This window comes from Mastomys coucha, unplaced genomic scaffold, assembly GCF_008632895.1.
Source record: "Mastomys coucha isolate ucsf_1 unplaced genomic scaffold, UCSF_Mcou_1 pScaffold20, whole genome shotgun sequence".
Lineage (NCBI taxonomy): Eukaryota > Metazoa > Chordata > Mammalia > Rodentia > Muridae > Mastomys > Mastomys coucha.
The window spans coordinates 49,155,269-49,169,608 of NW_022196903.1; the positions used below are offsets into that span (position 1 = coordinate 49,155,269).

General features: G+C 46.1%; 1 protein-coding gene across 2 annotated transcripts in view; it reads left to right on the forward strand.

The window, feature by feature from the left end:
- The window catches only part of Chn2 (chimerin 2), a 260,647-nt gene that overhangs the window by 171,899 nt on the left and 74,408 nt on the right, over nt 1-14,340 (forward strand). The window contains exons 4-6 of one of the 2 annotated variants that reach the window (XM_031381956.1): nt 1,505-1,536; nt 3,451-3,564; nt 5,396-5,681. In XM_031381956.1, coding sequence (XP_031237816.1) covers nt 1,505-1,536; nt 3,451-3,564; nt 5,396-5,681 — 432 coding nt within the window. Of the gene's footprint in view, nt 1-1,504; nt 1,537-3,450; nt 3,565-5,395; nt 5,682-14,340 lie in introns of those variants that run through there. The other variant, XM_031381960.1, reaches the window with a different exon arrangement.

The window sequence follows — 14,340 nt, forward strand, 5'->3', positions numbered from 1 at the left end:
TGCATTTGTAGATCCCTTAGCTTTTCTAGATCTTGAATATCAGTAGCAGCACATAAATAATATCTTCAAAAGCCAATAGTCTGATATCTAGGACAATTTTCAGCTCACATTTAAAAAGTTACCATTGTGTAAAGTAAGTGACAATAGAACATAGCACTTATAGCAAAGACACCTGCTAAGAAGGGACCTCTTCATGCTCTGTGTGTTAGTTAATTGTATCATTTAAATATACATTTTCACAAAAACATTGAGTAGACTTCACACCTCCAAGATCAAAAGCTATGAGCAGCCTTTGATTGACGATGCATGTTTCAGATATAAAATGCATAGTAGAGTGAACACATGTTTAGAAGTGTCTAGAATCAATTAAATTCCCTAGTTAACCTCTTACCTGCCTCCGTGCCAGGAGTCAGCTGATCTCATTGTTTGTGTGTGAGCTAGATCTGTCCTAGCTAGATTGTGACGTGGTCTTCAGAGCCCTGGGTCCTCTTTCTGATCTTTCCGCATGGTCTATAATATCCTATGGTCTATCTATCCTTTGGGATATAGGAGAGATGGCAATACACCAGGAATCCACCTGGTGCCTGGAAATCCAACCACTATAGATATCTGTGAGCCTTATTGGGAAAACAGTCTATTTGGCTATCGACAGAACTGACTATGGCCAAAACATCTGCCAGGCTCATATCCTACACCAGGGAACAGACACAAATTGGTTTCCAAATGCACAACTATCAGTTAGACTTCTAACTTTACATCGCTCAGCTGTATTTGGATTGTCCCAAGAATTAAAGCAGAACTGAGAGCCAAATGTGAAAATCTATGCTCATACCTTATCAAGCCAATACTATGAACATCAGAGAGCAACATTCTTCTGTGATAGATGGCATGTGTGATCTGATCTGATCTGATGCAGTCGTCTCAGTGTTGCTTGCTGTGCCCTGGGCCTCAGGGTCCCATCACCAGGCATTTGTTGAAAAATAAAGGAGCATGCTAAAATACCAACTTTATTTCAGAAGAATCCAAATGATATTTACTTTATTTTTTTAATCCAGGTGCAAACCTTTGTTTATTTATAAGTGCAAAACAAAACAATTAAGTGAAGATTGAAATAAATGCTTATGTTTTATTCATGTTAGAAGTAGCTGCCTTGTCTTTTAGAATGAAGTTAAAATGTTCTTTTAAATGCCTTGCTGTTAAAATAAGCAACACATTGTTTCCTTTGGAAAAAAATGTTATTTATCTTCTTGAAAATTTTTTTATTAAGTTGATTTGGTTTAGATGGGAAATGAGCCTAATGAATATAGAAATATGATGATTCTGGATCATTTCTATCCATTAGGGTGTGTTGATTAATTCCAAACCTTCATGAATCTCCGATTTGGTGAATGAATCTATGGTAAAATTACAACCAGGACACTAGCTGTTTATCTGAATCACGTTTTTATCTAGCTGATTTGAATTCAAATGCATTATTAACATTTTTCTTATTTCTTTAATATAGGTGGAAAACAGACCAAAATATTATGGAAGAGAGTATGTATTATACTATTCTTTGTTTTAACAGTTTAATAAGTTTCGCTTCATATGTCATTCAAATTTAACTATTAACTATTCCCTAATATCGTCTTCATCACATGTCTATTGTGTAAGAGTTTTGTAAGAATAAACGCAATCAGACACTTTTGTATTGAATTTTCCTTCCCACACTCTGGTACCTGGTTCCCACTAAGGTCGGGCAGGAGGAAAGTTCTGTGTAGCACCTCTCTCCTCAGAGCCAGCCTCTGAGTGCCTGGCCAGTGTTTGAAAGGAAGACTTTCACCAGCTCTCCACCAGCATTTCCCTTCACGGTCCACCCCAATGCAATACAAACACATGGGTGTCCAAGACTGTACACCTCAGCTGAGCTCCTGACTATCATGACCCTCATCACACAACGCTCAGGAAGAGAATCCCTTTCCCCTGCAGTGTTGGAAAACCCAAAGGATCATTCTCTGGGCTTGGGTGGGCGTGTCAGCCAAACTGCCTTAAGCCCATTTTTATTCTTTCTATCTCCAGCCACATTGTCCTTTAAACCCCACCTCTAGCTCTGTTTGATTTCTTTAGTAATTTAGAAGAAGGCAAATACCATAACTAGAAAAGCCATTTGTAGTCTGAGGCTGCGAACCCTTTAAAGAGAGAGGGCTATGGAGCGGTCCAAGGAGGAAAAGGTGCACAAGTCCCTTCCTAAGGTCAACCTAGAGGCATGATGAGGCAAAAGCTCTGTCAAGGCCACCCCCTGTGCTTCCTCAGCCAATGAGACCTTCCCTCTCTCATCTTCACATCCAGAAGTGCCTTGACAGCAAATGTTCCTTTCTTTTTTATGCTCAGAAATTCTTTGCATGATTATTCCCCCAGTCTTCTACCACTAGGTAACTCTAGAAAGGGGTATTTATCCCTCTTCCAGGAGTTTAGAGTCGCTGGGCACTGGCTTCTCCTCATACTCAAGACCCCACATCTTAGATACACAAAGGATAGAATTGCTAGTGATGACAGAAAACATAATAATAATAAAAGCTGGGCATAGCTACACACCTGGGAGACAGAGGCAAGTGGATATCTGTGTGTTCGAAGCCAGCCTGGTCTACATAATGAGTTCCAGGATGGGCAAGGCTACGTAATAAAGAGAATGCCTCAAAACAGACAAAACAAAGAATTGCTAGTGATGGCTGTGAGCCCTCATCTTTACTAAAAGGACCAACAGATCCACCCAGCCACCTGCCTGGCCAGTCACTGTCCAAGTTCTAGGCCTCAGACAACTGCCTACAGAAGGCTGGTGCAGTCTTTGGCCAGCCAGAAGTCCCACTCAGTGTGCCTCACCCTGTCTGTGTGTGCATGTGTTCATTTTGTAACAGAGAAATCGAAGATAAACATTATCATTAAAAATAGAAAAGTAGATTCTTCTCCCAAACACCCACCTAAACAATTAATCTCTAATGTAAAGCACTGGAAGACTGTGGCTTCTAGCCAGCCCTTCTTTCCAGAGAATGAGAGCTTCTAAAATTAACGATGCCCAGCACCAGAAGCAAGCAGGTTGCTAATCAATAAGTGTTCATTTGCAATCAGGATAATCCATGGTTCTCTGTGTTTGAGCTGAAAGCTAAATTGTAATTGCTCTTTTGTTATTCCCCATGGTTTGAAAGGAGCCATAACCTAGCTTTCATTTAGATCTTCATTTTTAGCCTGAGAACAAAGACAGGAGCAGAAAGCCAGGGGGGCTGTGTATTTTCCTGTGCTGGGAATACAGGGAGGTAGTTCCAAGAGGGTCTTCAAGATAAGCCATAATCATGCCCTTCATTCCATTGGAGACAGTGGGGACCTAGGAACCTAGTAACCATGGTTTTCAGCCTAGTCCTCATAGTATCTACTTTGTACAGTCCGCTCAGTGTGGTGACTGCCTTGTCCTTCCAGGTTTCACGGGATCATCTCCCGGGAGCAGGCGGATGAGCTTCTGGGTGGTGTAGAAGGTGCCTACATCCTTCGAGAAAGCCAACGGCAGCCAGGATGCTACACGCTGGCGCTGAGGTGAGCTGCTTTTCACTCATGGCTCATGAAAGTGGCTTTCATGATTTTCCAATTTTTAAGAAGTATGGTATGTGTGCTCCAGGGAGAGACCTGACTGGGATGGTGAAACAATAAAGAGAGACAGAAAGGCTGAGATCAGATGGCCCCAGCTCTCTGGTGGGGAAACTGCAGTACCTCAGAAGAGCAGCATCTTTATAACATAGTGTTGACTAGGGAGATGTGGTTATCACATACAGCTGACTAAGGAGGCGGGGTTTATTTTGTACAGCTGAACAAGGAGGCAAGGTCATCTAGTCTCAGTGGGAGCTGTCTCCGTAGGGGAGCAGTCTTCAGGCTGTAACCTCCAAGGAGAGAGAGCTATGGTGGACGTTTTCTGGGCACAATGTCAATATTCATGCTCAGACACAAGGAAGGCTTTGCTAAGTCTCCTTTGAGGCTCACAGGCAATGGGGGGGGGGGGATTTTGCCATTTTCCCAGTGAGTCTGAGGCTATGGGGTCCTTGACATGGATGTGTCAATGCCAAGTACAGATATCTGCTCAGGGCATCACATGCTCAGGGCTTCCTCCATTCCCCACTACAGTAAAATTCACATAGTGTAAAATTCACCCTCTCCACCAGCTTAAGTGTGCAGTACAGTGGCATCGGGCATACCAGCTGTGCTTTACAGACACCTTTGCTGGCCACTTCCAGAACCCGCCCCACATCCCAGCTGCTATGTCTCCATGATCACTCCTGCTCAGATTACCTCGCAGTCCACTGTTTGCAAACACCAGCTGCAGGCCAGAGGTTGAATGTCTGTCTGCCTGGCTGAAGACATGCAGATTGTCAGCGTGAGTGCTTCCTAGACAGGCAGCCCACCATTCTTGACTTCTCGGGGACCACCTTGACCCCAGGCTTGTCATGATCACAACCGTCATGTGTGCCAGCAAGGACAGGTTCCTCCAAAGACTGGCCACCACATGTGCTGAGGCACTGCAGGGGTCACTTGTATATGCCAGGCTGTTAACTCCCCACAGAGCTTTCCTGTGGACCCCTGGAAATTGACTAGAGCTCTCTCCATAGAAAGAATGGGTGCAGAGGAAAGCCTTCCCAAGCCAGCACATGAAGGATGTGTGTCTAATACGGTCTCCACAGCGTGACCTCACAAAGTCACTTTCCACGATGCAACTGGAGATGTCCAGAGCATGTCCTAGGTGGTTCAGTGATGAGGGAATATGTCAAAGGCTGTTAAGAACTCTGGGTAGACAAAGCATTTTCCCATCTCCTGGTACCCCAGAGTAGGCATAGGTAGTCATGCAGGTGAGACTTGGGGATGGCAATATTGGTAGTACATTTAGCACCTAGCTGATGTTTCTCTATTGCTTCATTAACTGGGATGGTAGAGATGGGGTCACAGTCAAAGGTGTGATAATAAAGGACATCATAGGGCTTTGGTGGCAGTTACCCCTTGCAGAGGTAATTGTCATTTTTCCATTAAAGAAGTTAATAGATGATGCATTTGTACATCAGGACTTCAACTTCCACAAATGAGAATGGAATAATCCAGTATCCCGAGTGACTTATAGGATTAATTGTTCCCAAATGCATACCCAAGGTTAGAGCCTGTCTGCTTCATTCCAGGCACAAGGGCTTCAACAGGAAGTGGCAGCTTTTTGTGATTCTGTTGCTTCTACTGTTAAATATAGATAATCACAGTACCCACCTCACAGGATCTCTGAGATGAGATCCAAGCACCTGCTCCAGGCCTAACGAATGGGATGTTCTGGAAGCTACCTCCCTTTCCCCATGCTTATCTCACTGGTAGTAATCCTTGGCTTTCTGGTGAGCAGGTTTGGGAACCAGACCTTAAACTACCGGCTCTTCCACGACGGGAAGCACTTTGTGGGTGAGAAGAGGTTCGAATCCATTCACGACCTGGTGACAGATGGCTTGATCACACTCTACATAGAAACCAAGGCTGCCGAGTACATCGCAAAAATGACCACAAATCCCATCTATGAGCACATTGGATATGCCACTCTCCTCAGAGAAAAGGTGTCCAGAAGGCTGAGCAGGTCTAAAAACGAATCGAGGAAAACTAGCGTCAGCAACGAGGAGCACACGCCAGTGGAGAAGGTGAGCGGCCAGGTCATGGACATGGGCTATCTAGGTTCAGCTGGCGCTGACTGAGAAGGTGCAATGATAGATCCAGTTTGTCAGAATGTTGGGGAGAATCCTCCCAAGTTTAGAATGGTGTACCGAAAGGTCCTTAGACTCTCCCAAGTCAACCCCCTCTTGAGCTACAGGAGAGAAACTCAGGACCCACAAATGTCCCATGATTTACTATATGGTCAGAGCCAAGACTTAGACAAATAGTCATTTATGGGTTTATTTGTAGTTTGAAAGAAAATAGTCCATTATTGTTGAATGCCAAGCAATGGGTAAAAAATATCTTAAATTGCCACTTGGGGCCTGCTGGCTTTCTTTGACTGCAAAGTGGGCCAAATCCATGGTATTAGCGTTTGTCTGTCCTAGGGATGTGTGAGCATCCATGGGCAGGAGGCTAGCCACCTTTTGAAGGTGGGCTAACCTAGATGAGGAGTTACTGACAGACCTGGAAACCTTCACCATAATGACTTCCATATCAGGGAGGCTTAGCCAGGCTGATCTTCCCCCCAGCAAGGCACACTGCGCTTCACTGTTGTTAGAAAAACCCTGAATTGGGTGAGTGTGTGAGCGGGCGTGTTGTAGCAGTCGAAGGATATGGTGAAGGGGATGCCATTTCTGTCTCTAGTATCCTGCTGCTTATTTGAAAGGTGCCACCACCGTTGGTCAGAAGACTTTGGGGATAGATGTGTCCCTCATATCTACTTCCCTCTGAGAGTGGCAGCCCGCCAGACCACCAGCACCCACTGTGTCTGAGACAAACCGAGGTTTTAGAGTAGGCTAGGACTGAGCAAAGAGCTATGCACGGAGGGCAAGATGGCACTGCTGCTCCTTTAAGGGCTGCTAATCCTTAAACTCAAGTGGGCCCCTGATGCCAGGACTGGTGGAAACCGCCCAAAGCTTAGACTCAAGGTAAGGATTCGGCATCAAAGATGGGAGGCTAACCAAGTACTGAGGTGGCTGGAGAGAGCAGCCAGTCTGTTGGCAGCAAGGACATGATATTAATTGATTTGCTAATTGGGTCTCAGAGCAAAGGAGGTCCTTCTCCAGCATCACATCAGTTGAGCAGCTGGCCCATGAAAACATAATTTGCCATTTTCTTTTTATAACTCTTAATATTTCCCCAACACCTGTGTATGCTTTCAGAAATAATTGATTTGGGATATTTTGGGACTACTGATTGTTTGCATTTAATAGGAAAGTTGTGTGTGTGGGAGAGAGATGGAGGGAGGAAAAGAGGGAGAGAGAGAAAGAGAGAGAAAGAGAGAGAGAGAGAGAGAGAGAGAGAGAGAGAGCAGGTGTCATCTTTCAGAGTTTGTTCTGGTCCAAATGAAAGCTAGTCCTTAGTGTTTGTAAATCTGTTCAAAAGCGATTTAGAATAGAAAATCTGGAAGCTGACCTTCTCAGCCATGATACATAAGGAGATGAATTGTAAAGTAAGTCTCTGAAGTGGTGTTTGTATTTCTGAATTAAAGAGCAGTGCCATTTGAAAACACCGTCTGTTACAGAAAGCAGGCCCCACAATGGGAACCAGCAAGGAAGTTCCATCTGTGGAAGCTGGTATTTCTGGGCGTTATTCTCAGCACGAAACTGATGTGACTCGATACGCCCTCTGTCTTAGGGGGCTATATTGCTGCCATAAAACACCATGACTCAAATGCAAATTGTGGAGGTTTATTCAGCTTACACTTTAATACCACTGTTCATCAGCAAAGGAACTCAAACAGGACAGGAACCTGAAGGTGGGAACTGAAGGTGATGGAGGGTGCTGCTTACTGGCTTGCTTCCCATTGCCTGCTCAGCCTGCTTTCTTACAGAACCAAGGACCACTAGCCCAGAGGTGGCTAACTGAGAAAATGGCTCTACAGGCTGGCCCACAGCCTGATCCTCTGTAGGCATGTTCTCAATCGAGGTTTCCTCCTCTCAGATGACTACAGTGTGTGTCCAGTCGTCATAAATCTAGTCAGCACACATCCTCCTATGTGTGCTGAGGCAGAGATTCTCAGTCTTCCTAATGCTTTAGATACTGTGACCCTTTAATACAGTTCCTCCCATTGTGGTGACCCCCCCAACCACGACATTATTTTCATTGCTACTTCATAACTAAATTTGCTACTGTTGTGAATCATAATGTAAGTATCTGTTTTCTGAATGTCTTAGGTTACCCTTGTGAAAGAAAGGGTCGTTTAACCCCGAAAGGGGTCGAGACAGACAGGTTGAGAACTGCTGTCCTAGAGAAATGAGTAACCGTATTACTCATTGAGTGAGCCAGCCTGTACCCGTTTACCGGAGAAGGGTGGTAAGGAAAGAAAGGGGATGTGAAGGAAGAAGTCCATACTCAGCAAGAAGTTTGATGGACAGTTGTCAGGGATATGGATTTTTCTTGGACCTTAATGATGTTCTTGGCTTTTGTGAGGAATATTCGGGATACTAGGTCTGGTCACTTGCTGCTGGCCACTTATTTGGTTAGTAGCTTATGAACTCACTTGATAAGAATCCATCCATTTCTCCATGATCTGTATTGACAAGTGTGATTAGGAAAAGCTTCAGTCTGGCCAGAGATCCTGTTACTTGTTGGGGGCAAGGCAGGGGAGCCTGTTGCCATGGAGGCACGGACTGGAGGAGATTGACTGAGAGGAGCCTGAGCTCCCTGTCTGCTTCAGTTAGTGGCGGGCCTTAAGGTTTAACAGTGGGAGTGATTGACCCCCCCCCCCCAAGCGGTGCTCAAATCCAGTACATCTTCTGACACTCCATCCCACGACACTCAAATATTGGTCACCCATTTCCTTTATTGATCATTTCCAAGTAAATCTAGAAGGGAATATGCTATTACAAGTCTAAGAACAATAACAGTGTTAATTGGGAAAAAAATATATTACCTCCCCCCTCAGATTGGAGTGGCGTCCAGATTTACTTCCTGCCCAGGTTGTTAGCAATGAACCTGACTTTAATAACTGTAGACGAGGTGGGGAGCCTACAGACAGAATGAAGCTGTAAAGGTTCAGCCCCTACCAGTATGTAAACTTCATGATTCTTTATTTAATTAATTGGCTTTTAAAATGTGGCATATTTGGGTCACCCATTCAGTGCATTTAATTAAAATGGTCAGTCTAGTGAAATATGTGAAATGTATTTTAGAATTTATAGCACACGTAGATTATCTACTGGTCTTCAGGAAAAAAAACCAAAAACATGGTGTGGTAGGCGGTCTATGAATAACTGGGATTCAACACCCAGATTGCACAGAGATGGAACTAGGTTCCATTTTAGACTCAATGCAACTGTGCCAGATCCACAGGCAGGATTCTCCATGCATGCCTTATGCCTGCTTCCCACTAGCTAGAGATGAGCCCAGGCTTCCCATCCCACATTCAGAACACCTTAAATCTAATGGAGCAGCTGGACCTCACTGTGCCCTCATTGCCTTGGTGGCTCTAAGTAACGTCTTGAATTTGCCCACCATCCTGTCAATGGACATTAAAAATTGCTCAGTCTTTACATGGTCTGATTTTGAAAGTGCATTACTGTTTCTAACTATAAGAACCGACCTTTCTCACCAAATGCATCCCACTGAATCAAATAAATAATATGGAAAGTGCATCTGTATTAACTGTGTATATTCTGATGCAGTAAGTTGAGCCCATATTTGATGTGAAAATAATGCATACCTGTGAGGCAGTAAAAGCATTTTAATGATACACAAGTTGAGTATCCTGTGCCACAGATGTTGGGGAACCAGGGATTTTTTCCAGATCAGTGCTCAACTAGTAGCTGTTCATCCTTAATCCGAAAACCGGAAACAAAAATACTCTCAGAACCTTCGAAGTCTTAGATCCAGGGCTGTATCGGCTGCATCATATCCATTCGTTCCCTGTTTTAGGGTTGCCTGGCCTCGTGTTCATTTCACTGTTTCTTTCCTGACATTCAGCGCTAGTTACAGCTTACTCGCTCTCTTTGCTGCTTTTGGAGAGTTGTCAGCCCCAGTTCTGTCTTGTTCATTTATTTCACTGTTTCTGGTGGTAATAAATGTCAGACAATGACCCCCCACAAATTCCACAGCAGCAACTCCATGTATGGCACCGCAGGCAGCCCCTGGACAAGATGGGAGGGGCCCATGCAGGAAAGGAAAGTGCAAATGTTTCGTTTATGTAAACCAGAAAACACCAGCTTTACATAAAAGAGTAGCCATCCCTGATTGTTGCAAGGGCAAGCAAGGGCGAGTGTGGAAGGCACTTGTCCTCTCCTTGCCTCTGTTTGAAGCTCTTTCAGCTTTGAACTGTGACATATGTAGTGTCCATTCAAAGTCTGAAACAAGAATAAAAAGCTTACCATGTCTTATGTACACACACACACACATACACGCACACACATACATACACACACACGCCACATTAAAGCCAAGGAGAGTGCTTTTGGCCCTTTGGTTCTGCACATGCAGAGCAGAGCGGATCAAGTTGCCTGCCTCCCACCCCCTCAGTCATGCTCACAGTACCCCTCTTCTTCCACCCATCCTTCCAGATCATTTACATAGGATCTGTGTTCTCAGGACTTAGTGGAGATTGGGAACATCACAGCACCAGGCAGAGATGGCTGCAGTGTAGGAGTAAGTCCTTAAGATGGGGGTAGGTTAGTCTTGGCCTTCCTGGAACTCCCACCTCTTCCTCAGAAGCTTCCCAGTCTGCGGTCTTCTTCCATCCATTCCCCTGCCTCCACAGCCTTCCTCTGGCTGCTACAGGACCAGTGCCCCAGTCACTTTTACATCCTGCCACAGGCAGCAAAGCCCCTTCGGTTTCCATTCTCCTACCTTAAAGCCCTGGCCAGCAGTCCTTTCTTTGCCTCCTTAGGAAACCCTCCTTCACTGAGGACCCCCCTCTGTCCCCCCTCTGTCCCCTCCCCCCACCTGCCTTGAAAAACCATCAACTTTCTGGCTGCCCGTCCTCACATCGGGTGACCCCCCTCTCTGTGGTTGCCTGTGGTCCAGCTGCCCATCTAGATAGCTTTGTCTGCATTGTCCCTGGCCTGAAGGCAATTACCAGGCAGAAGAGGAAGGCTTGCTCAGCCATAAAGACCAGCAGAAGCCTCTGGAGCAGATGGAGGTCACCCTGGGTGTTTTCTCTCAATCCTAAGGTCCCACAAAATGCCTGGTGCCCCCTGGAGACTGCTCAGCAGTGCTGTCCTAGTTTAGGCTGCAGGACAAAGTTCAAATACCTCAGCAGGACCTTGGCTACCTGCCCGAGCCTGGACTGACAGAAAAGATTCAAGATCTCAAGTGGCACCCAAAGAAGGAGGTGGGAAAGTCAGGTCAGAGAAATTAAAACAGGTGAAAGGCTCGAAGGAATGAGCATCTCTGAGCCCACCCTTTGGTTCTCCGTGTCTTGTGAGAAGCCATGCTTGTTCTTAGAGGAACTGGACAGGGGGGCTGATCCATCATCTCTTGGCCTCTGGAGGCTGAGAGGTACCTAGAGAGGTCCAGCCTCTCCTATTCCAGGCTGCACTTGCTGATGAGGTCCTTTTCCATAAAAAGAAAAATGCTAAGGGGGATTGTGCAGAGCCAAGTCTGGAGCCACACACAGTGTGACCTGGTGTGTGAAGCAGGCGGGAAGCGATGAGGGTTCAAGGAGTACTGAAAATGCCCATCAGTGGCATGGCCCATCAAGGGCACCACCTTGCCCTGCCTTCTTATGCTGCAGGCCTCCCTCTCTAGCCCACATAATCTTCCTTTCTCTGTGCCCTCAGCCTGAAATGCTTTCTCCCTCCTGTGATCTTCAGGTTTCTTTGGGGTCCAGTGCAGGCACTTCCCTCTTTGCGAAATCTGCTAGGATTCACCTCATGCCTCAGAACCACCCCAGAGACTGGCACAATGTCTTGATGTGGACTTAGTCCACGGTATCCTAGGTAACTGTTACACCTGCCATTCTCGAATTGTGGCCCTGAATACCAACATCTTTGGCCTTCCCAAGAAGACAGACATTCAGGCCTATGGTCAGAGCTGCTGGATCAGGTCTTCCTGGGGGCTCTGGCCAATCTTTACTGACCTCCAGATGGATCCACATAGGCAGCGCTGGAGAACCTGTGATGGGGGGAGGTGCTTTTTCACATCCAGGTAAAAGCCTTTTGGTGACTTCTGGTTCCAAATCCCTGCACATCCCTAAGTGCTCACGTGCAAACACATGTTGAATGAAGCAGGAGCAGATAGTGCAATGTAACAAACTGAGCCACTTTCACAGTAAGGATCGGCGTAGCTCAGATTCTCCCAGAGCCAGGTCAAGGCCTCCCAGCCCTTCTCTGGACAAGCTCTTTCATCCCCAGACTACAATCTAGCTGTGAGCCTCCTGTGGCATCAGGAGAAACCAGAGGAGAAGATATCCAGAGACTGTCTGAGCTGACGCTTTGCTTTACATGGCAAGAGACCGAACCATGAAGCACAGAGTGTTTCTGAAACCTCTCAAAGACTCAGAAAATGCTGCCTTAATCTGTAGTCCAGTTAGACTACTTATAATTAAGATCTCTGAGGTGTGTCCATTACAGCACTAGGCACCTGCCTGAATCAGCTAGAACTGAAAAGTGAAGTCATATCACACTCAGTGCCCCCAGCAGAACCCCTGCAGGAAGCAGGAAGCTGGAAGTCTCAAGAGAATTTGTTGAACTGGGAAACGTTCCCTTGGGTTATCAAGAGTGGGCCACCACCACCTAATCAAGGCTCTAGGGGTAGCAGGAAGATTAGGGAAGGTTCATGAGAACTAGAGTGGGAACTGTCCCAAGAGGGAGGCACCCCACATCACTGCCCCTCTCTCAGCCCCTAACTTCTCTCCTTCTGCCTACCTACCACCTGACCTTGTGCCTGTACTTCCCATTGGGCAAACCCAGCCAAAGTCCTAGGGCACAGTGCAGGGAGCAGGGTGCAGACTCCAGGGGCTAGCCTACTGATAGAGGCCAGGCAGGAAAGACAGAAATAAGAGGGAGTGTGGTAGAGAATAGTGTGGGGAGAAGCCAGCAGTCTTTATGCCCTTAGTTAGCATGGTTCTCATGGCATTCTGTACAGGGCTATCTGGCTTCAGAAGCCCAACATTCCTTACATGTGATGATGCCATATGAGGCTCTTTCTCAGATGGGCTCAAAGCTGTGTGCTCTGCTTGGGAGCTTGGTGTTGGCATGCTGAGCTTCTCTGTGTTCATTAGACCTAAGCAGGATATTGACCTTAGCCAAGCTGAGGAGCTACATTCATTCACACACACCCCCCACACACCCACATGCACACACACGCATTCACAGGCACACACACACTTATACATATGCACATGAACACACACACACTCACACGTGTACACATGTGCACCCACACAGAGGCTTGCACACACAGCACACAGGCACACATGCTCAAATACACACACTTACACCCACCCACAAGTGGATGAACACACAAGCATTGGGGCACAGACACAAAGGGGGTGTTGAGGTGGGGACTGGACCATTGATATAAGGGAGGTGGAAAATAAAGCTGCTTGGATTACAGGGTCCAGAAAAACTACCAATTCTCTCCTCAGGAGGTTCTCTGGAAATAACATATAACTGACATAACCAGGCTTCTCTCGGGAGTCAAGGATAAATGAAGATGAGCGGAGCCTAGCTAGTGAAAATGACAGGTACAGTAATGGCTGTGGTCATCCATCTTCCTGCCACGCATACACAAGCCATAAAAACAGAACAGGGATCACTGCGTGAATAGATTTGAACTAGCTTGATGCTTGCAGGAAGCCAGGATTTACGGGCTATTATTTCAAGTCAGAATCTAACCATGTGGATTCATCAGGGTCTAAGCAACAGCTGACTTGGTTGTGGGGAGGGGCGATGAAGGTGAGGGGGACCTCTCACTTTATGCAGATGAGAGTTTTGGAAGGAAAACAACAACAGAAAACATGTTCAGTCCTCTTGACCTATGGAATCAGAGGCTGCTGAAGTTCCATTATCGAGTGCTACCCAGGCTGAGACCCTGGGCCATAGTAAATTCAGGCATAGAAGACCTACATTCTGCCTCAGCTCACTGCTTTTCTATTTCAGAGACTCTTATGTCCCAGCTTAGATGCCGGCCTTTCTTCCCAGCCCTTCACAGGTGTACACTGTCTCACATGGAAGCACATTGAAGATAGAGCCCCCAGGGTGTGGGGGAACTGCTTAAGTTAATTCAGCACACCCCTCTTAGGGGTAACTAGTGGTGACAAAGTGTATGATACTTTGGCCCTCACCCTTGGCTGCACAGTGGAATTTACTGAGGAATTTCAAAAACAATCAGAAACCGTGCCTGATCTCACCCTCAGAACGCCCATTTAGGAGAGCCAGGGGAGCCTTGGTAAAGAGATGGGCGAGCATGTGCAAGGTCCCGGGTTTGATTTTTCAGCACCACCTGAAATAAAAGAAAGAACAGAAAAGCTAAGAAATTTATATTTAACTGCTTGGTATAAGTCCCAGGCATATAATTTTAGAAGTTCCAATTGTTACTGTGCAGCTGGAGTTAGGAGCCCCTGCTGTAGAGGAATAATGAGTTTGAGTTAGGTCACCTGTGGCCTGGATTGACTTCCAAAAGTCAGTAAGTCTCTCTCACTCTCTCTCTCTCTCTCTCTCTCTCTCTCTC